The 23049-nt window shown below is 42.6% G+C and overlaps 1 protein-coding gene across 4 annotated transcripts in view; it reads left to right on the top strand.

The window, feature by feature from the left end:
• Window positions 1-23049, top strand: part of ZBTB16 (zinc finger and BTB domain containing 16) — a 175749-nt gene that overhangs the window by 62020 nt on the left and 90680 nt on the right. For all 4 annotated transcript variants that reach the window (XM_073320756.1, XM_073320753.1, XM_073320755.1 and 1 more), the window contains exon 3: window positions 21227-21324. In XM_073320756.1, coding sequence (XP_073176857.1) covers window positions 21227-21324 — 98 coding nt within the window. The remainder of the gene's footprint in view (window positions 1-21226; window positions 21325-23049) is intronic.

Raw genomic sequence — 23049 nt, 5'->3', positions numbered from 1 at the left:
AGAGGTGAGAGGGCAGCAGTGATTGTGCAATTACCAGGTATATTTGATACGTAGTCTGATCTGTTCGAGAAAGCTCAGAGTTTGTCACCATGTGTTTTAAGTAAATCGGGTAAGAAAATAAATGCCCCATCTCAGATACAAAGATAAATTTTTTATCTGAGGTGTGTGCGCTCATGTTCTCCTTTTCACAAACTGGAAACATCCTCTTTATCCTGCCTTCTTTCTCTTTTCTTTTTTTGTGCAATTTATTGCAGTTTTTGTGCTCTTTCTTCTTTCTCTGAAATGCTTTGCATTCTGCAGGTTGTATACCAATGAAACCATTTCCTCCCCCCGCCCCTCTTGTTTTTGGAGTGGTCTGAGGAAAATACTCTCTAATTCCAAATCTAACGGTTTCACATTTAAACAAGCTCGGCAAGCCAAGACTCAGCCTTCCCAGTGCAATAATTGTTGCATCCTTAGGCTCCTTTTCTATCTCCTCCCTGTTCCGTTCACTTTTCTACAGTATTTGCAGCCAATATATAATGCTTTTTGTAGACTGTTTTCTATCTAGTGACCTTGGGTTTCCACAAGATCTAGACTGTAAATGAGATGTGGCTTCGCTGCATGTATCTTGATAAAAATATATCAGTGGATGAATTGATTTTCATATTGATTTACTCAGGCAAGAAAGGTGTGTGTGAAAATCAAGTGTCTCTTAATGACCTAGCCCAAAGATGGCTTGGAAAGTTAGAGAGCAACTACTGTAAGAAGCTGTGACATGTCTGCCTGCCTTTGCATATACTTCATTCAGATCATGGCTCTTGGCAAGCTAAGTGGAATAAACCATTGCTCAAAGCATGTAAAATTCAGGCAAATTAACCAAAGCAGGCAGGTCAGTGTCAAAACCAAAACGTTCACATACTGTACATAAATCAAATTGGTGGATTTTTGAGGTATCTGAAATTGAAATGCCTGAGTATGAATCAGACAAATCCTGCCATGAGGCTGGAGATTGTGTGTGTGTGTGTGTGTGTGTACGTACATATGTGCTGCTCACCTGAGCTGGTTATTTGCCTTTCTACTGAGAGAACTGTTAAGGCATCACTGGTTCTTATGGCTGCAAAAGCCCAGAGGTAAACTTTTCATAGAAACAACGTGATTCTATCCATGAGAAGCATCTATATCCTTTCAATCTGAGCAATTTTTACTTTAGATTAAGAGTAGTAAGAGAACCAGTGAGATCAAGAGTCAAACTCTCATGGGAGAGGAGAGCACAGTGTGTGTGGCTCCTTTTTAAAATGCTGCATCACATCTGCCTCACAAAATGGTAGCTAAGTAGATTCTTTAGAAATGTAAAGGGAACATAAGCAGAAAACAGCTGTAACAGTGTACATGCAGGACATTTTACACACACAGTATTCCGTGCAGCTTTAATCTCTCTCCTCTTTAAATCTGTTTTATAAGCAATAATTAATAAAAAAAAAATGGAAAGTGAAATACAAAAATTTGTCTTCACTCTGGCATCTCTCCTTAAGCTGCTGCTCCCTAGGTCTTCTAAGCAGAATAGGCGTTCTCAAATATTCACTCCATCTAAGATCTAAACTGACAGTTGATTTGCTTTATTGGGGTAAGGGAGCTTTACCTAAAGGAACTATTGTTTATGATAAGGGACAATGAGGCCTCTTCCAAACAAGTCTTTTCCAAAAGGAATGATTTTCTTTCTTTTGCAAATTATTTTGTCTGCTTCCGTTCAGAATGCTAAACCAAACCAATTTCACTTGCTTCGCTTACATTTTGTCTGTGTGCTGTATAGCCTGAGAAGGGTACGTACATGCCCACAGTTCTGTATCGGATGGAACAACATATTTATAGCCGGATATAAATAAAATCAGAAGGTTCCTATAAAACTCTGTTATTACTGCAGTACAAAGTTAGAAATGCTTGAGGTTTCTGCTACTTGGCTCTCACATACTGCAATGAATATTTTATAGGAAAGGAAATACTTAGTGTCTGAATCTTTTTATAGTGCTGCTACTCGTAAGGCTGGTAACCTTCCAGATCTCTCTCAAAAATCACAATACACCCCCCCTTTTATTTATTTATTTGTTTTTTAATCTGCACAAAAACTTCCACTGCAAATGCTCATGCTTTTTATGTCCCAGGAACTTTATCAGCTTGCCTGTTGTGTTGGAAAATGGTCCTCATTAGCATAAAACCCCAATATCTTGCCACCTTCCTTATTGCACATGATCTGGAGGCATCACAGTTCAGTTGGTGCTTAGACTAGTGGCTCTGGGAGAGACGTGGACATCCCTTCAGACTAACTGACCTCCCTCAATTTATACGTCAAGACCTGGAAGCTTGTTGCTGCTTATGGCTGCACTTGGATTGTTTAAAGTCCGCTTGCTGCAGTTCAGCTGAAGTACAAATACTGAGGTGCAGGGGAATGGACTCGGTGACCTGAGGGTTCAGTCTGATCTTCGTCCCTTCAAACACAGGAGAATGCTGGTTTGCATCTGTCTGTCTCCTTTGCAAGATGGGGTCACTGGCCAAGCATTATGGCGTCAACATAGTTGCACTTAAAATAGTAGCTGGCTTCTAGATATGAACTCCTGTTCTGCTGCTACTGATCATCAGAGCCATCACCTTCAGGTTTAAGGTGCTAATTTTTACTGGGAATTGCTTCCAAATCCCCTAGGCAGCTGTGAAAAATCTCATCCTAAATATCTTCCAGTAGTGACAGCCATGTTGCACCGGTCTTTCCAGGTGAGTAGGCTGAGCAGAGTGCCTCTTATTGAAGGGTGTGTTGGGGGCGGTGGTGGTAGGAAGATATTGTACCTATAGCCCGTTGTACTGGGTGTGAGAGATTCAGAAACCACTTTGGGAGTCTTGACATGTGGGTCCACTGACTCTGAAATATCTGGTTCTAGATAATGGCAGGAGCTTTCCTTCAGTAACAGGCCTGCTCCAAGGGCATTGTGAGTTTGCACGAGACGCTGGAGTCTGACTGGGGCAGCTTAGTTGTTCTATCATGAACCTCTCAGTATCCTAACTTGCTTCCACAATGATCTGTAAACCTAGGGGGTTCAGTAACTACAAAAATCGTCTAGCATTAGAGTCACTACGCATTTGTGCTCTGCAGTTGGAGAAACTAGGGAATTGGTCAGTGACAAGAACCTAGAACCCATGGTAGTATTGGTAGTTTTGGATACCCACAGTTCTTCCTTCCAAGAAAGATTTCCTTGCAAATCTATTAAGATTCCATTATAAACACTTTCGCTCAAGTTATACCAGCTCTTGCATCACACATGGTCCTTGGAGGGCCCTATAACCCTGGCAAAATATTTATTTCACTTAACCTACAGTATTTAGATAGAGTAAATATTTTACCAGTAGCACTTAGTACTGCATGGTGTTTGGGGCTTGGATCCATAAGTGCTGTGCTGCTCAGGCAAGGGGACACAGATAAGCACGCTGTGGAATTTGTGGGATGTCCGATTTCATTTTGTGGCTTTTTGGCGTCTATGCAAGATCCTTAATGTTAATGCATATTTCCCCCCTTGAATTTAACTTGAGGACTCTGAGATCTTAGTTTTGTCTGCCTTATGATTTCCCCCTTGTGTTTTTGTTGGCTGCCAAAGCAGGTACAGGGAAAAGAATGATTTGCAAACCTTGGAAAGCTTTTGGTTTTAGTCTCCAACTCTCGATTGCATTACAGCAGAACAGAGCCATATATTTTTCACTTTGGAGGCATGTTCTGGGTCAGCTTTACTTGCCGCCTCCCCCCCCCCCCCCCCACCCTTCAGTCTTCAAATTCAACAGCAGGGAAAAATGAGAAAAAATTGCTTGTGTGCTAGAAATTGAATAAGAATGATCTTTCTGGTTCAAGGAATGATTGATGCAGCTCAGGAAAGGTGGGGTTTTTTAAAATGTTTTTGTGCATATTTTGGAAGGAAAACTGTAATTGCCATGCTGAATTTAGACTGGTGGTCCACCTGTCTAGTACCTTGTCTCTGACTGAAGTCAGAACTCGCTATGTTAGAAGATGAAAGAAAATCCTTTAGTAGACAGCTATTGTATAACCTACTCAAAGGGCAGTTTCCTTCTAACCCCTGCCATAGCTGGTGACCTGAATCCTAAAATTCTATGTTGCTTTGTAAAATATATATATTTTTCTATCTAATGTGCCTGAGGAGTTCTCATTATCCATAGAAGTACCTAATCCTTGTTTGAATCCTTCTGAGCTCTTAGCCTCAGTGACAGTGAAATCTTGTGGTAATGAGTTCCACAGGCTGTTTATCTACTGGGTAAAATCGTCAGAAGTGCTTAAGTCCCATTTTCAAAAGTGGCTGAAATTTGGGCCTAAATGCTCAAATCACTTTTTGAAAACAGGGTTCAGATTTCTAAGTCTCTTAAGCACTTTTGGAAAATTTAATTCGCTGTCTTTATGAAAATGAAACAAAAGGATTCCCTTTTGTGAGGTTTTTCATGTTTTTCAGTTTCATTTAATGTCCTTTTTGCTCTTATAAATCATGAGAATCCGGTGGTGGTATCAAGATTTAGTTATTTTTTTTTAACTCGGGGTTGAGTTGTGTGTTAAGTCCCTGGAGGTCTTTATCAGAGGATTTGGGGTGAGATTTTTCACACCTACCTAATTTAAAATGAATGGGACTTGGATATAGAAATTCCGCCTTATACTAACCAACCTCCCTTCTCCTCCAAGAATGCACGAGTGAGAACCCATCTACCTGTGTTTTTATCATCTCATCTTGTTTTCCCATTCAGGTTGTATGAACCAGGATCACCAATGTTGTGATCTGCTGGCTGTGCTCATGGAAACAGAGGCTGAAAATGCCATGTGAAAGGAACACGGATTTTTTTTTTTTAAAAAAATGTGCACGGCTGCATATGGCACTGGGAGTTTAGGCACCTTAGAAATACCTGAGAAATAAATGCATGTTTGTTTCAATAAAGGGGTAGTCAGAAAAATTAGTATCTTTGCTTTTACTGAATGAATTCAGCTCCAGAACAGAGGGTGTGTGGAGGGGAAATGGCCCATTCCAATTAGTCCCTCTCTTTCGGGTAGTATTCCCAACTGTTCCTCTTTGCATCATCAGAGAAAGGCCTTGGCTCATTTGTTGGATGTACTGCATAAATCCGGAACTAACATCATTGCTTTTGTACTTGGCATGAGATTGTAATAGCAGCAGTTGTGGGCTGTGAATTCGAGTTGCTCTGCTGCAGAAAATAGACACTGATATTTGCTTTGAAACTTGAGGAACCCATGATGTTGAAATATACCAAACAGCATAGAAATGGAACTGCCATAACATGGGAAAGAAAAGCCACCTCTTACTATCCTCACATTCTGTTGCTCACCATGGAGGTATATATTTTGTTTGTTGTTGACTTCCGTTTTCCTTTAACGATAGCTAAATGGACATATTGTGTGATTAATGAAGAGTTCTTCTGAGCTACAAACCTCTTGACTCACTTTATAGATATTTTTTTCTCAAACCACTTTTCATTTCACATTCCAGTCTTGGCATCCTGGTAGTTACGAAGCACACCTGGTTAGCACTCGTTTCTCACCATTTCCTCACATAGAAGACCCTAATACTGCTCTTTTTAAGTATTAAATAATTTTGTAAAAGTTTATAGAATCATAGAATATCAGGGTTGGAAGGGACCTCAGGAGGTCATCTAGTCCAACCCCCTGCTCAAAGCAGGACCAATCCCCAATTAAATCATCCTAGCCAGGGCTTTGTCAAGCCTGACCTTAAAAACTTCTAAGGAAGGAGATTCTACCACCTCCCTAGGTAACGCATTCCAGTGTTTCACCACCCTCCTAGTGAAAATTTTTTTCCTAATATCCAACCTAAACCTCCCCCACTGCAACTTGAGACCATTACTCCTTGTCCTGTCCTCTTCTACCACTGAGAATAGTCTAGAACCATCCTCTCTGGAACCACCTCTCAGGTAGTTGAAAGCAGCTATCAAATCCCCCCCTCATTCTTCTCTTCCTCAGACTAAACAATCCCAGTTCCCTCAGCCTCTCCTCATAAGTCATGTGTTCCAGACCCCTAATCATGTTTGTTGCCCTTCGCTGGACTCTCTCCAATTTATCCACATCCTTCTTGTAGTGTGGGGCCCAAAACTGGACACAGTAAATACAGCTATTTCCCAAATATCTTTTATGAACTTTGGGCACCAGCCAACTCTGTCCCACCTCCCAAAGTTTATACCCACCTTGTTCATCAAAGGAGAGCATGGAGCAAAGATAAAGTTAAAATACAGAGCTGCTTGACAAGCCAGCATTGTGGGATTATTGCTTATAATATCTTCAAATACAGTTTTACTCTGAAAAGTGACTTGGTAAAATGAGCACCTTGTTAATCAATAGATTTGCTCCCTGTGCAAATTCAGAAATGAGCCTGCTGACTCTGGATTAGTAACTGAAATAAATGTTTTAGTCCTTCTGGAACTCCAGAGCCAGTACAGCTCTAGGATTATGAAATTCTTTTCTTTTGGCTCAACAAATTTAACTATGCTCTGATTTCCGAAACTTGTTGATTCGGGAGTCTGATAGAACCTAGCGTGGCTCAGATTCTAGGTTGAGTTTGCAGGGCTGTTAATAAAGAAGAAGGAAGTGACAACAACTGACTGGGGATTTGGATAGTTATATTTGAAATTGGTTAAGAGGAAAATTGAGGCTCTGGATAAATAACCTTAAAGTAAGCAGAGGATATTTTGACGCAAGACTTTAGGGTGCATCAGTCTCTCCTTGACTGCTTCAGTGAAGCTACCTATATTCATAGGTTATAAAGGCATTGGATTATCGACTGGCCTGTATGACACAGGCTACCGGATTTTACCCAGTTACATCTGCATTACATCTGGTAGCTTGTATTTCTCTACCACATATCTTCCAGAAGGGTGCATCCAGTCTTGCTTTGAAGAATTCAAGAGATGGAGAATCCACCAGTTCCCTTGGTTGTTTGTTCCTATGGTTAATCACCCTTGCTGTCAGGGATGGGGGGAACGACCCCAAAAAAGTGCCATATTTCTGATATGAATTTTTCTGGCTTTAGCTTCCAGCCATTGCTTCTTGTTCTGTCTTTCTGTGCTCAGCTAAAGAACCTTTTAGTACATGGTATTTTCTCCCCATGAAGAGGTTATAATCAAGTCACCTCTCAATCTTCTTTTTAATAAGCTAAACAAATTGAGCTCTGCAGTTCTTTCATGTCTGTAGCCAGTTTCAATTTAGAACCTCAAGTCTCTTTTTGATCCCTATGTTGCTAAGGGAAAGTACCTGTAGTCCAGTGAGACTCATCCACCCATAAAGTGGAAAAACCTCCTAAAGATCTACGCCTCAGTGAGGAGTCCTGGTTTCTGTGGAAGTCTGTAATTTACTGATGTCTCCTTATTCCTCTAGTGGAACAATTTTAGGTTTGTTCAGTACAGGTCAATGTTTTATCATTAAGTAATCACGGCCTGCTAAGGAAATGTAGAGCTTCAGTGAGAAGCCATCTGTTCCATGCTTCTTCAAACGATAGCAAATATCAAAACAATGGTTTGAGTCATAAGACACCCACAAATTCCCACGCTTACCTGAACGGTCTTCATATTAGTCATTAGTTTTGAGCATGGATACATCCACTAATACGCTGCACTTTATTGTATTTCATTTTGGACTTTTGGAGAATGTGGAAAAAATTGTTTCTTCCGGTGTCTTCTGCGTTCCATCGCTGTCTGCCGCATTTCATCTCTGTCTACCCATGCCAGCAAAGAAATGTGTGCTTTCTGTAAAGTATTATAATTTGAATGTTCAGGGGGCTACTAAATTATGACTAGACCTGAGAATTTCTTAACCAGTGACACTTCCAAATATTTGCAACTCATGTGTGAAGGGCCTGAAGGCTTGCAAAGTGACAGTTTGTGTATGAATTCAGTTGTGCCTTATGGAAGGCAAATGAAGTTCCTTTCTGTCAAAGGGTAGTCTCTGCTCTCTGAGTGAAGAGAGCGAGGGTGATGTCTATTGAAGAGATGTATGTGGAAGGCACTGCACAAGAAATTTGACACTTGAATGATCGGGATTAATGTTTGTGACCTTTCCTCAGAAAATGCAGCACTTGAGTGTGACGTTCTAGCCAACTCCATCCTTTCCCTTTGGCCTGGTTGAGCGTGCATGGTCAGGAATGATGGATCTGGATATCAGCCATCCTAGGGGGCTTTTTGCTGTTCCTTAACTATACATTTATTTGTTTTAGTAAAAGTCACTAGTCTGGCTCTGGATGAGTAATTTATTCAGTGAGAAATGAATTTTCCAGCATTCTAAACAGTAAGATCTCTACGGATGGGTCCAGCCTAAAAAGGAAAACCGTGGTCTATAAATTTAATGGAAATCACTTAATTGTTCATGTGCAATGAGGAAAGAATGATAAAGACCTGCTGCTGTCAATCTCCTGAAAAGGAAGTCTCTGGGATGAGCAAGGAGATGTTCATGAAAGTGACAAGGCACGTGAATTATCACGTCAGGTTTCTCTTGGTTTATGCCAAACATGTCTGACACCACCCTCCTCTGGTGCTCTCTTGCCTCTCCCCATTCATGGAACTACCCTGGATGTAGATGTCCCTGGAAAAAGTTGTCTAGAGGCTGGGCTAATTTGACCCAGCTTACTTTGGTTTTGACCAAAGTCAAATGTTGAATTCCAGTGTTTGTGACTTCTTAGGAGAGAAACAAATGAATAGATGGTACGGGATGCTTCTTTGGCTTGGATCACAAATTAAATCTGCTGGGTGCTGAGTAACTCTTAAAAGCAGATTGGTGCCCAGCTTCCATTGACTTTCACTGGAGCTGGGAATTTGAAAATCTCCCCTGCTGTTGTAATTTTTGGAGTGTACCAATTTCTCTGGTGTATCTGGAAATTCCTTTTTATAGTTTTAGGAAGTAGCATTCCTGTGTGGTGCGTGTTGATTGTTTAGTTACACTGAGTTTCTGTGAAGTTTGTCCTTTATAATGGTGAAAGCCAAATAGATTAATGTAACTCAACTACAATGCTAGACTAACATTGCATCTTGAGAAGTCAGCATCTGTGAATGCCAGGGATGTTGTCAAGGTTGCCAGATCCATAAATTCACCTTCCCGAGCTGGACAATTTTCAATACTTTTTTGTTAGGCATGACCAGTTTGGAAGGGGGGAAAAATGGAGGCAAAAACTTAAGAAGGATGATTCTTCAAAGGTCAGGTTTGGCCAACCAGTCTTGGCATTGCCCTTCAAAGTTCTTGACTGGCACCCATTGAATGCTGGCAGTGTTGAAACAGGTGTTTCGTTAACACAATGAAGCAGGCAGGTAAGAAGAGAATTTCTACTCCTTATCTGGCCTGTGATGTGACTGCATTGGTGGTTGGCATGGTTGAAAGGCTAGTGCTAAACACAATAAAACTCTCTTCTTTTCAGAATATCGGACACCATTGTTACACCAACTGATATCTAAATAACAGAGAAGATACTTATCCATTAGACCTAAATACCTCAATTTGATGAGAGGTGCTGTAGTTGGAGATCCTTACAATGCCCTTTTTTTCCTGTTCTCCAATAGTGGAAGTGAGTGGTTAACCTTTCTGTGAATGTCAAGTTACCCTTATTTATTATTTGAGCTCAAATAATGTTTCTTGGCACTGTATAGAACATAAAATAAGACATGCACCAAGGGTTCTATACTCAAAGAAAAATGACGAGTTTTTACTTCTACTGGGTGTGTGTGTGAGAGAGAGAGAGAGAGAGAGCGAGCCTTTTTTTAGAGCAAAGGGCTTGCATGGTTAGGTATCTACAACATCAAATTTGTGTAGCAAATGTTTGGGTTTTCTATTAGCATGGTTGTTCATAGAATTAACTGGTTCAACTGGTATTTAGCAAAGCTCTGCAGTGTTAAAGCTGTTAGTTGCCAGTAACTTTTTTGCCTTTCCCCAGTAGCTGTGCGCCCTGCCAAGTCTGTGCACAAGCCTTGAAATGACAAAGTACCCTTTAGTTAATTGCACAACGGATCGCCTAGAGTTAAAAGTTCTGATTTATATGACTATAGCTCTAACTGCTCAATAACACAGGCCTGTAATCTACTTTCATTTCAAACAGAACTGTGATTTATGGGGCAGCATGCCGCTTTAGCTCAGAAATGAGGTGTTCAACATATGCTCTGTTGACATAAATTTGGAATTTATCGCTCTTGTCAAAACTGCCTGTTGGACAAAGGTGCGTATTAAGGCAATAAATGGCTCAGAATAGCTTTCTGTCAAATTTCCTAACCATTGTATTCAGTCTATTTGAGGGGAAAATATATACTTAAAAGTAATCAAATGTCCAAAATCCATACATCTTGTTTGGAATGGTAGGGGTTCTTGTGGGGGAGGCAGGTTGGGGGTGGGGAGTGGAGAGGGCTTCCCACAAAGTTGCAATCCATTTGGAAAGCTTACCCCAGGTTTAGTTTATCACTTCTGGTAGGAGGCAGGCTTTTGTCTTCCTCGTTTAAAGAAGGGGAGGTAGGTGGGGGTATGGAATGAAAACTCATTAAATTAAATATAGTAAAAGACATTTTTATGTATGGGTTTTTAAGCAGGCGGAGTTAGAGTGGGGCTGTAAACTGAGCAGAATAGGGATTTGTTTATGACAGAATTGAGCTACTTGCTGTTTGTGATTTTTACATATTAGGACTGAACATACATCTTATCTCCTCTCTTAGAGGGAGAGAAATTATTGGAAGGATAAAGGATTAGCTATTGTGTGACTGGGAAATAACAGAGTTAAGGCTGAGTAATAAAGACTCCTATAGGAACTTTAGGAAAATAAAAAGTCAGTAAGGCCATAATGCAACAGATTGCATTGGTTATTTCATACAAAAATGTGCATGGCAGTTCATCACGTGTCTTTGTGTCACTTATGTAAGTTTGTAGTAAGACTTGTGCTTCCTAAATCCCAGGAGCTTTTGGAAATTTCCCTCCTAGCTACTGCAGTAGTTGGTGCGTAACTGGTACTGACTCTATGGGCTAGCTTGTGGATTAGTCTGGAGCCTAGGTACGGTGAATTCACTACCACAGAGTTGGAACAAAGCCTGTAATGAGGAAAGCCTTTGGTAGTTTATTTCCCCTTCCACACACTGTTCCTGTGTACACGTGGATAAAGTACATATTGATAAATGCCTGCACATGCCCATTGTATGCAACTGAACATAAAAATCTCCTGAGTGGTGCAGAATCGCTTGCCACCAATCCTGTCCTTTTCACACAAAGCACCCTGTTGGGAAAACTCATAATTTTTACACCACACGCTCTTGACTAGCCATTGCTGGAATTACTGTCTCTTTGAAGTGCTTTTTGCAGGGCATTTACAGGCCTTTTTAATTACTTACAGCTTGTAAGGGGCCTACTTCCATTCCAGCTTTTGTTTGTTTGTTCTTTCCAGTGTCTGTTTGGAAAGGAATATTGCTGCATTTTTTTTTTTTTAAAGTATAGGGAACTCGTTGGCAAACCTGTCTTTTGTGGTTTTTACTTAGGGAAGGGCTCTTCCTTCAGCAGTTTGCTTTGAATGATCTATAGCTACTCCTCAAGGTACTGTACGCTTCCTGGCTTTTAGGCCTTCGAACAAAGATAGTTGCATAATCACAGCTCTGTGCTACCTCTCCGTAAACAAGGTCATGTGTTGATTTTTAATTTCCTTACTTTGAGGAAGGTTGGAATAGCAAATAGACAGTTTATTTCCAAAGCCAAAACATTCTTGAGTAATAGCTGATGACCTGAAAACTTTAGCTCCAAGCCGGTTTGATATTTAAACGTGCATTTTTAATAAACCATAATTAAAGGGAAAACCACATTTAAAAAAAAAACACCACCTCTTTGGAATGGTCTCCCATGAGGGCAGGTGCCTTCTGGTGCTGAGGTCTTCCCAACAGCTTCACTTTATTTACTTGGCCTGATTTCCATCCCCTCCCCACCCACCCCCAGCAAGAGCCTGGTGCATAGTATTTAGTGTGACTGAGGTTACGTAGATGCTCTGTTGGTGGAGGTGTATGCAGTTGTCATGGTCAGCAAGTGGCCCGCTTGTATTTGGAACAGAATTGATAAACTTCCCCTTCTCTCTGTGCGAAAGTAGAAATCTCATTTCCCTGGCCTTGCTTATTTTTTTTGCAGGCCTCCAGCCCCTAGAGGGCATGACCATTCCAAGCCAGCATGTGACACTTCCCACTGGCTGAGGGAAAGCTACCTTGCAGCCCCCGTAAATGGATTGTATGGCCGGAGTAGCATGATATTGCTGGTCTACTAATCTTCAGCAGGATGTCCTGCTGTTGGGAGTTAAAAACCCAGACCGTGGCACTGACACAGTTTGAAATGCATTAGACGGCTTTGGAAGGTATTGAATTAATAAAACGGTTACCCCTGGACACAGAAAAAGAGATTGTCCCCAGCAGGCCACGGACAGAGGGTGGGGAATGTTGGAAGACTGGAAAGGCCATGACGTTCTCTTGTCTTAGAGGTTCTCAGAAATGCAGTTCCTCTGGGACTTGGATGAACTCTGAGGGCTATAATATTTCAAGCACTAATAATTGAATCCAGAGGTGAGGCAGGAAAACAAACATTTACAAAGAACTGGAAGAGAGAAGCTTCTTTAAGGTTCCATAGAAACGTTATCCCCAGAATTCTCAAGCAGGAGACCAGGGAAGGCACAGCATGCCCTACCAGTGAAAAACCAGGTTAGAACTATTATGTCACCAGGACAAACTTTCATTGGCTGGCCATACCCCGAGCACGTGATATTTTTTCCAGCTACTTCTCAAAGTTGCTTTCAACCAACTTAACCCTTTTGTGGGTATTACATCCATGTGACAAAATTGAGGTCAGATCTTTAGCTGCCTCTTCCTGCTGGTAAAGAGGGAGGGAAATGGAAACTTTAATCCTGGAGTAGAGCATGTAAAGGGGTTGTGGGGGGGTGAGGGGGAAATCCTTATCCATGTCCCTCTATTCTTCACTCCTTTGCAGCAAACCCCATTTCCAAGAGGAAATTCAATTGTACAACACCACTTGCCATACCTTTGGACAAATTCCAAGGCTGACGCATACTCTTGCATTGTAGCATAGTCTCCTCCAAATAAAAAAAGCTGGATTTTGAGCCATGCTAGTGTCCTAAATCTAGGATTTTAGCCGGAATTTATCATGAGGCCTTTGTTTCTCCAGCAGTTGCAGCAGAAAATTTGTATACTTTGAGACGTACTCATTTAATGTTGCACAGTAAAGTAAATTTGCATGCTGTAAGTATTGACTAGTGATACTATATCGAAAACCGTGGCATGATTGTATGGAATGAAAGACCTTTCCAGATTGCTGTTCCTTTTAATCCCTGAATATCCTTTTGTTTAGTTTAATTTGCTTATAAGGACATCTCAGGACAAACAGAATAGTTGGAATTTAATTTCAGCATCAAGCTGTCATAATAAAGTTCAGTCTATCTTTCTGTACCCGAGTTTGGATAATATCAGTGAGGAGAGATCTATTTTAATGTTCTTAACAACCCCCCTTCCTTCTATTTTAAAGGTACAACTTCAGTAAAAGTGCAGAAACCTGTATTGATCTCCTCACTTAGATCTTAACAGCCTGACTGGCTGTAATACCTTGCTTACATCTGCCAGGTTTTTGTGCAATTTTGCAACATCTCCTTAATCCAGTGAGCATAAATAGAACATTTCAATCATATTTTGCTACCAGGAACCTAGAAGATAAAGCGCTTTTAAGACCTTATTGAAAGAGACTGTATAAGATTGTGCACGATAAGATCGTCCTATAAGTAGACACCAAATGAGAAAACTTTTGTGCTCAGGTGAAATCTGTCGATAAAGATATTTCAAATAAATTACTTAGTGAGAACTCGAGCATTTTAAAACAATGAGCAGGTTACGTAACGGCCGGAAATATCAAAGCTGAAGTTTGATTGCCATGTAGATTTCTATGTGAGCTGCTGCACTAGTAAGATTAATGTGTTCTTTTGTCGTTTCTGACACCCTGTTCTAACACTTTTTCTGGTGGGGGAGGATTGGGGGGGGGGGAAGAGAGGAGAGGGAAAAGTCTTATCTGCAAGCACTTTACTGGGATTGTGGTTAGCTTCAAATGTTATTGTCTGTCCTTACGGTTACAAGAACTAGAACGAATTGCTCTACTCCAGAGCCTGACTAACATCCAGCTCGACTTACAGACTATGTGTACATACAATGGAACTGGTGTTTTTTAATACGATTGTGTAATGCAGGAAACAACATGGTTTTTTTAGTCTCCCCTCCTCCCCCCTATTTCTCGAAGTGTAACTTTTATATAGCACCATTCCACCCAAAGAACACTGACAGATTCTGGGATAGATCCCAAGACAGTGTAAACTTAGCTCCACTCCAGTCAGTGGGGTCCACTCGTGTAAAGCCCTTAGTTCTTTCCTTTCCCACTGACTGCACTGGGACTGAAGGTATGCAGCATCTTAGAGGATCAGACCCTTTGTGAAAGGGACACTTCCATCGTGGATGAAGTGCAGCCCCCTCAGAGGGGGAAGGCAGCAGCGGTTGGTTGTCAGGAAGTGAGGAAGACTGCCGCCAATGGACACTGTGGGTGGGCTTTCAGCTAGGTAGAAAGTGGTAACCCCAATATTCTGGTTGGAAGCCAGCTTGGGTAACATCCTGACTCAAGAGGGGCCTTTATACATATAACAGGTGGTCAGGAGTTAATTACTGTGGGCGTGTCTACACTGACAATTAACAGCGCTGCAACTTTCTTGCTCAGGGGTGTGAAAAAACACCCCCCTGAGAGCAGCAAGTTGCAGCCCTGTAAAGCGCCCGTGTAAACAGTGCTCCAGCACTGGGAGCTGCGCCCCTTGTTGAGGTGGGTTTCTTTAGTGCGACCACACAAGGTACGTTAAAGCGCAGCTGCAGCATGCATCTCATGAAAAAGACGTCCCCTCCAGCAGCAAGTGTCCCCTAGTACCGTGCTATGGCTTTGGTTCAATGCTGACTCTAAGAGGAGGGGGCCCTCTCCCCCAGCACACTCCCTGCAGCACCTTGACATTTACTGAGAGATCTTGACTTGGCCTGTCCGTATTAGTTGGAGGTTTGACAGGGCTCCAGCACAAGGCAGTGTGGCTGCAAGCATCTGGTTTTCTGGCAATCCCGCGATCCCTCGCATTCAAGTATTTTTCGTTTGGTGGTGTCCAAACTGTCTTAAAAACCTCAAGAACACAGTGTTCTAGTCCCTGTACAGAAATACTGATCAAACACATCATTTATTACTTGAGGGGAGGGTACTGTTCAGTGTAGTAAATATGCCCTTCTGGCATGCCTTATTCACCACATCCTTACAATGCATCAGCACAGATGGATTTAAGCCATGTACCTGGTTCTGTGGCAGTGAAAGGGTTAAAAGAAGTTATCCAATGAACACCTTTATTTCCTCTTTAACTTGTCTAGTTATTGTTTGTGCTTTATTATTTTAAATCTGATTGAAATTGTTTGCCTTTTATTGATATATTTACTTTATGGCGAGCATCAAGTGCTATATTAAACAAGTAAATTGTGTTGTAAATGCCTTTGGTAATGTTTATTAATATTGACTAATCACGGAGCAATGAGCTCTATTGCTAGCAAGCATAATATGTGGCAATACCATCTTGTCAAATAGCTCTGTGTAATACGAATTTGTACCAAAAAAAGAAAGATGTGAAACACACCATGAAGTTTTTCTTTTACTGGGCAGGAAGGGTGTACGACTGGCTTGCTGGCTCCAGATGCTCATGATGCGTATCCACTGCTGTTCTCTCTCCCGATATATCTTCAGTCCCCATACACACATACCACCTCATCCCACACATTGGCCCAACCAACCTTGCTCCTAGTGGGCCTGGCTTAAATCTTGGTATCTCTAGTCAGGTTAATACTTTTTGTTCTCTGTCAAGGCACCATGTGTTTGGCTCCATCCTATCTTGACATTCCAGTCTAGAAATCAGAGAGGAAAAGTTTTTGTTGGCCAAAAAACAAAGTTCATTTTTTGGGTTTTTTTTAAGATAAGTGGATTGTTGGCCACGTTGACAAATATTCCCCTTCCTTCTGCAGTAAAGATGCCCTAGCTTGCGTGTTAGTAACTTGTGTATCCACTATAGTGTAATACCTAGCTCTTACACCGTGCTTTTCACCTGTAGATCTCAAAGCACGTACAAAGGAGGTTGGTACCATTATCCCCAATTTTATGGGTGAGGAAACTGAGGCACAGAGGAAGTGATTTGCTCAGCGTCACCCAACAATCCTATGGCAGAAATGGGAATTGAATCCAAATCCCTGTATCCCAGTCCAGAGCTCTGTTAGGAAAGACAGCAGCAAGCCTTGTTGGGACCCAATCTTGTGGCACTGAAGTCAATGGGAGTTTCGCCATTGACTCCAAGATGAGTTATTAACCGTTGTGCCTCTTAAACCCACCACCTTCGTTGTTATTATTTTTAAGTGAAAGGCAGTAAGGACCACGGGGCATCACTTAACCCAGTGTGGTGCAAATGGACGGTTTAACATTGGAGTGCTGCTCGACTGAGCGATGACTCGAGATGAGTGCAAGAGTGTGTTTGTGTTTTCAGGGTTGTCTCTTCCCTGGGAAAGATCTCAGTTGGACACAGTGTTTTTGTTTCAAGCATGTGACAGTCTGAGCACAGGCTATCTTTAGACATTACCCTGAAAGTAGCATTTGCACTGTGTATGCCTACTCGGCTTTCTTACCACCCACCCTGCAACGGGATTGGGTAGAATCTCTCACACAGCTGTGGGGTATGAGAAATGGCAGGATGCAATTGGCACGTGTGCGTCTGGGAGATACTTTTGAGATCTAGATAAGGGGAGGGGAAGCGGGGGTGGCAGTTTGCAGCAACGTTTGTTTGCCATGTGGACTTGCCCATACTTCCAGGGTTTGGGGTTTGTCCCCATCCATATGTGGGCTGTAGGAAAGGCTGGGATTGTGCCCTTCCTTCCCCAGCAGCCGGGGTTAGTAGTTATCTTTAAAATTGTCTGGTAGTGACACCGCGCGGTAATCGTACAGCAAAGATTAGTGCCGAACGGTGTTTTATGGTCCCAGATTAGATTACTGATTTTTAAAGGCCCACACTAGTTTTTTTCCTCATTATTTTATTTCTCCTCTTACCACTACAGAATGGAGTTAGGCACCAAAACAACTCTTACTTCTGCTTTTCCAGGCCTTAAAAAAAATTAAAAACATGGTGGATAATCACCACATCCTGTAAATGTGTTTTTACCTGTAAATTAGTGATAAATCCTCGTCTTCACTTCAGTTTAAGTTAATTTTTACCTGGCAATTTTTGTTTTAATTATTAAAGTTGCATAAATGAATACGAAAGAAGAAGGTTACTTTGTGATATTTCTAATGGTTTGAAGATGTGTAGTTTCAACCTTTAAAAACTGATGCTGTCTGGGGCACCATCTTCCCTGAGGGCAGCTTGGCTCTATGCTCTTTGGAAACAGTGGCCATTTTGAAAGAGGGCCACTTAACTAAGAGGCTATGGTGAACTCAGTCCCAACTAGAATAAATGATGGTAGACATTTGGGAAAAGGGCCGTTCTTCATAGAATTCTTTGTAGAAGAATGTTTGTGAGCCTCATTTAAAAAAAAATCTGAAGAAGTGTTTTTTTACCCACGAAAGCTTATGCCCAGATAAATCTGTTAGTCTTTAAAATGTCACTGGACTCCTAATTGTCCATAATTTGTGGCTTGTTACTATGGCCCAGCCACTGACTTTCAGGGTCTTCTGATGCTGGATGGCCAACTAAAGTGTCAATGGATCCCTGCTTTCTAGGATACATATACCCTGCCCAGTTCTGCACAGAACTGTTTCGTAGAATCAAAGGACTGGAAGGAACCTCGAGAGATTATCTAGTCCAGTCCCCTGCATTCGTGGCAGGACTAAGTATTATCTTGAGTTTGTAGTTTATATTTGGCACCAATGCAATAAAACATGTTTGTCTTATAACAAAGTGATAATAAATAGTGGATTTGATTAGAAGGTTGAGTAGGTCATTTGACTCTATCGTCGGATGAAAACATCAGCAAAGAACTCTTTTTATAGAATCTTATTTTGAAACCTGCATGTGTTTTTGTTGTTAGACTCTTCCACTTCCATCTGTATGAAAAGATCACAATAAATGGGTGTGCATCTCTCTTAGGAAAATGTAGCAAACTTGGCTTGATAGCTTTTCAATGCTTGTGTCAACTACAAAGCATGGGCTGCTTCTAAACAATACATGTATCAACCTCTGACACTGTGAAATAGTCAAAGTTCATTTAATGTTTTCTGTTTAATGTTTCTGAGTGTAGTTGGCTCAACAATAGATGATCGTGAGTTAACTTTGGAACTTTGCCTTGCAACGTCAATGTGCGTGAGACTTGCGATTGACCAATAATTGGCCTTAAAAAGGGGTGGAGGAAAAGATGGATTTTGGGGGGTGGTTAGTGAATAACAGAAAACTGTGATTGAAAGAATTCTCTGGCTGTAGCAGTGTGAGTTGAGGAGTGGAAAGAAGGCTCCTGTTTGCTAGGATACTGTATCCTCTTGTCAGGATCATGATTGTCCGTAGACTTCTGAGGTTAGCGCATTCGTGTGCTTTATGCTGCCAGGGAGCAAGTGCCTTTAACATGTCACTTGCATTTTAATAATAACTTAATTTTTTTCTGGCTTGGGCAGCGCTGCTCACCAGATCTGCACAAGCGGTGTCTGCTAAATATTATTTAATCTAGTAGAGTGCACTAGGATCTACTGAATTGCTTTTGAGTGGGGTTGTTTCTTTAGGAAGAAGAATGAACATCCTTCCAGAAAGGAGTGGTTTGGGTTCTGAGCTAAGTAGTGCAGAAAGCACAATCTTGATGCACTACCCATCTCTCCAGACTCTCCAATCTGGGCTCAACGGGGGAATCCAATTAAGTGAAATATATGTAAGGATTTTAGTGCCCTAAATATTCCCTACTTTTTCCCCTGTAATGCCCACCTTTCTAGTCAGATTCTGACCAAGGAGTGAATGAAAGCTGTGCCACTTGTCATGACAGTGCCACTTGTCATTAAACTTGTTGACTACATTTAAGCAAATTTGAACAGTAAAATACTAAAACAGAAACTCTGCATCAAGCATCTGCTGCTTCAATTCTGGGAACAGACATCGCTTTGCCCTGTTTCTGGGGGTGAACTTGCAAGACACTTAGCACCCTGCCTTTGCTCCTGCTGAGATAATAGGAGTTAAGGATGCTCATCTCAGGACCAGTTGTAGTAAAACTCTCCAGGATTCTGTCCCATCTGTACTGCTCTTGGGAGAAGCATTAGTGAGATTTTTATTCCTTCCATCCTCCTCCTTCCCTTTGGTACTTAGCCTGGAGAGTCTCTCACGTGCAGTATTTTTAGCCAGAAGAGCGAGCTGTGTTTATGCTTCATCAGCTCTCCAAACATCCAGCAACATCTGGATGGCACTTCTCAGCAGGGACCTTGCAGCCTACCTCTTGCCCCCCAATACGGTCTCAGCTACTGCAGTAGCAAGCAGTATTAGGGCAATGGAGTTCCTGCTGTTCGCTTTCCAAAGGGGCCACTCTTCTAATCTGCTTCTGAGCTCTGCTGCTTTGGCTAGTGCTCGTCTGTTGCTACCCTTGGTCCAGGTGGTGTGAGATGCACGAATACATGTCATCGATGTACGTATCCTAACATTTCCCCCTCAATGGAAAGGACAGCGTTGATGTCCTTCATGAAGTATTTGTAGGGATGGGTGCATCTCTAGCTCGCCATCTCTTCAGGGTTGCCAGGTGTCCAGTTTTCGACTGAAACGTCCTGTCAAAAAGGGAGTCTGGTTTGTGTGGGGTTGGCAGGCTCCCTAACTGGCTCCATGCAGCTCCCGGGAAGTGGCAATGTGTCCCTGCGGCCATGGGGGCTCCACGCACTGCCCCAGTCCCTCCCTGAGCACCAGCTCTGCAGCTCCCATTGGCCGGGAACCACAGCCAATGGGAGCTGTGGGGGCGGTGCCTGTGGGTAAGGGCAGCGAGTATGCTGCCTGGCCGCCCCTATGCCTGCGAGCCGAGGGACATGTCGCTACTTCCAGGGAGCTCCCCAAAGTAAATACAGCATGGAGCCTGGTCCCTGCACCCCCTCCTGCGCCCCTGCCCCAGCCTTGAGCTCCCTCCTGCACCCCAAGCCCATCACCCCCTACCCCCCCCCAGAGCCTGCACCCCAAGCCAGACCCCTCCCCCTCGCACCCCAACCTCCTGTCTCAGCCTGGAGCTTGCCCCCCCCACTCCCTGAACCCCTCATTTCTGGTCCTGCCCTGAAGTCTGCACCCCCAGCTGGAGCCCTCACTCCCTCCTGCACCCCAATCCCCTGCCCCAGCCTGGTAAAAATGAGCAAGTGAGTGAGGGTGGGGGAGAGTGAATGACAGGGAGGAGGGATGGAGTGAGCGGGATCTCGGAGAATGAACAGGGCCTTGGGGAAGGGGCAGGGTAGGAGATGGGGAAAGGGTGTTCGGCTTTGTGCATTAGAAAGTTGGCAACCCTAGTAAGAGTTCTGATGCTTTTATTACTAAAAGGGGCTTGCAGTCCCTCTAGAAATTTCACAAGAGTAATCTTTCTCATTCAGCTTTAATTGCTTCATGGTGTCACTGGGGTTTGCCTGTAGGGTTTCTGTTTCTGGACAAAGGCAGGTAGGATAGGTGCTTTGTAAACAAACCAGTTAGGGGAAGGAAAAGCAAAACCCTACAGGATCCTTCTTCCTAAAATGCCAGAACTGAAACTTTCTGAACTTCACTAAAGCAAGCTTTGGGGAGAAGATTCAAGCAGGCTTCCCACATGCTCCTCAGTTAAAGCAGCTCTCCTTTTCCCTTTGCTCAAAGGACATCCAAGAAATGACTTCCCTTTTAGCAACCTTGATAGCAGAGTAGGCCTTGATGGTTGAATATTCTGGCTGAGCCTCCTCATTGCTGCTGGCCAGCAGAAGTCCCATTTTTCCCTCTGTCCCTACAGCTGTCTAGCTTTATATGAAACAAGTATATCTGTGATTTGTGTTCCTGCTGAGTTAATGAGAAAATTCACGGATAATGTGTAGATTTCATGAAATATTCAAAAGGTCTCAGTGTTAACATTTTAAATAAAACTTTTTCCCCTTCCCCCAAACAAGCAAGAGGACTAATCCGTCTCTGTTTTTCCCTAGGAAGCTGCACAGTGGTATGAAGACTTATGGATGTGAGTTGTGTGGGAAACGATTCTTGGATAGCTTGCGGCTCCGAATGCACTTACTGGCTCACTCAGGTAGGTTTAGAGACTTCGATGCTCCGTTAGGGGACTGCTGCCTCTGTCATATTGACCCAAATCTATTGAAACTCCCAGACAAACTTTAACAGTGCACGCATATGTGTAGGGCCGGGGATTATTTTAACTATTTTAGAATGGTAAATTATGACTATATTTCCTTTTAATTCCAGAGCCAGTTACATTCATTTTTAGAGGTTTTGTTTTCAGCTCTTTAACTGGGGAAATATTTGCAGGTCCTCAGCAGCCTGGAATAACAGACTTGGACTACTGCATGGCTGAGTGCTATTCAATTGCCTCCATCCACTTCGGCCACGGTATTGGAGTGGTTTTCCTGTGTGTGTGTACTGTATTTGCCACGTACAGGCACCCACTGCAGTTTCATTAGCAAAACCGTTGCAAAATTAGGCACTCCGTCTAATGAATCTAACTATTGGGTTCAAATTATGCAGGCCCTTTAATTAAATAGATATAGAAAGGTTGGAATGCTAAACTAGTGAGAAGACGACGTGTTTTGCAAGTTAATTTAGTCTGAAATTCCTATTGGGTATAGAGTCCCATATACAATTAGTTTTTCTATTTAAAAAAAAATGCAGGCAGCCATTGGATCCATTTGCTCAAAGGTAAAGTGTACCTACGAATCCATGTCTCATTCATTCAAGGGTAAATCACTTAGGGTATGTTCACACTGCTCACGAAGCCTGGGTGCTTACTCAGGTTTGAGCTCATGCCCCACGCTTCTGTCCACACACACAAATCAGTCTGTCTCGCGTCAGCAAACACTCAAGACCAAGGCCCTGCAATACTGCTAGGGAGGTGGGCCAGAGCCCAAGTCCCGCTGTGACTCAGGTCCAAGCCTTGTCATTTTGCAGGTCTGGATGCGAGACAAGTTGCAGTCCTGAGTCAGAAGGTCTCTGTAGTGTAGTATGGATCATTAGTATGGCTCCAAGACCTGGCTCCAGCAATCGTAAAGCCAAGTTTACAGATACACAAGTGCAGGCTTGGAAACATCGAGTCCACAAGCCCAGGTCCCACAGACCTAAACTTAGTGTGCAGTGTAGACATAACTGCAACACTACCAAAAAAAAATCCCTGCAGCAGTGAGTCTGAGCCTATGTCAACTGACTCAAGCTCGCAGGGCTTGTGTTAGGGAGCTAAAAATAGCAGTGTAGACATTCTTGCTCAGGCTGGAGCCTGGGCTCTGAAACCCAGTTGGGGGGAGGGTCTTGGCCAGAGTAGGAACACCTATATTGTTGTCTTTAGCCCTGTGGTGCAAGCCCGAGTCAGCTGACCTGGGCTCTGAGATTCTGCTGTGGGGGTTTTTTGCAGTGTGGACACACCCTTAGAGTCCACATGAGTTTACAAGGCTGCACGTTTGGAGTAATTTTGGAAGGATGCTAGCATCACTGTAGAACTTTCTGCCATATGGTCTGTAGGAATAATCACAGGGTGGAGAGTCAGAAGGCAGTGAGTTCTAATCCTTCCTCTGCTATTCCCTCCCTATGTGGCCTTGGGCAAGTCACTGCACTTTCTGTTTGATTGTTTTATCTTGGTGCCTGAGAGCCCTAGTCATTGACCAGGCCCTCATTGTGCTAGGCACTGTACAAACACAGAACAAATGGTCCATTTCCCCACCTGTAAAATGGTGATAATTAATACTTACTCACCTACCTCCATAAAATGTGTTATAATTCCTGCCAGTGCTTTAATCGTGAATGGTAATAA

The sequence above is a fragment of the Lepidochelys kempii genome, chromosome 22 (genome assembly GCF_965140265.1).
Source record: "Lepidochelys kempii isolate rLepKem1 chromosome 22, rLepKem1.hap2, whole genome shotgun sequence".
NCBI classification, from domain to species: domain Eukaryota; kingdom Metazoa; phylum Chordata; order Testudines; family Cheloniidae; genus Lepidochelys; species Lepidochelys kempii.
This window is presented reverse-complemented; position numbering and strand designations above follow the sequence as displayed.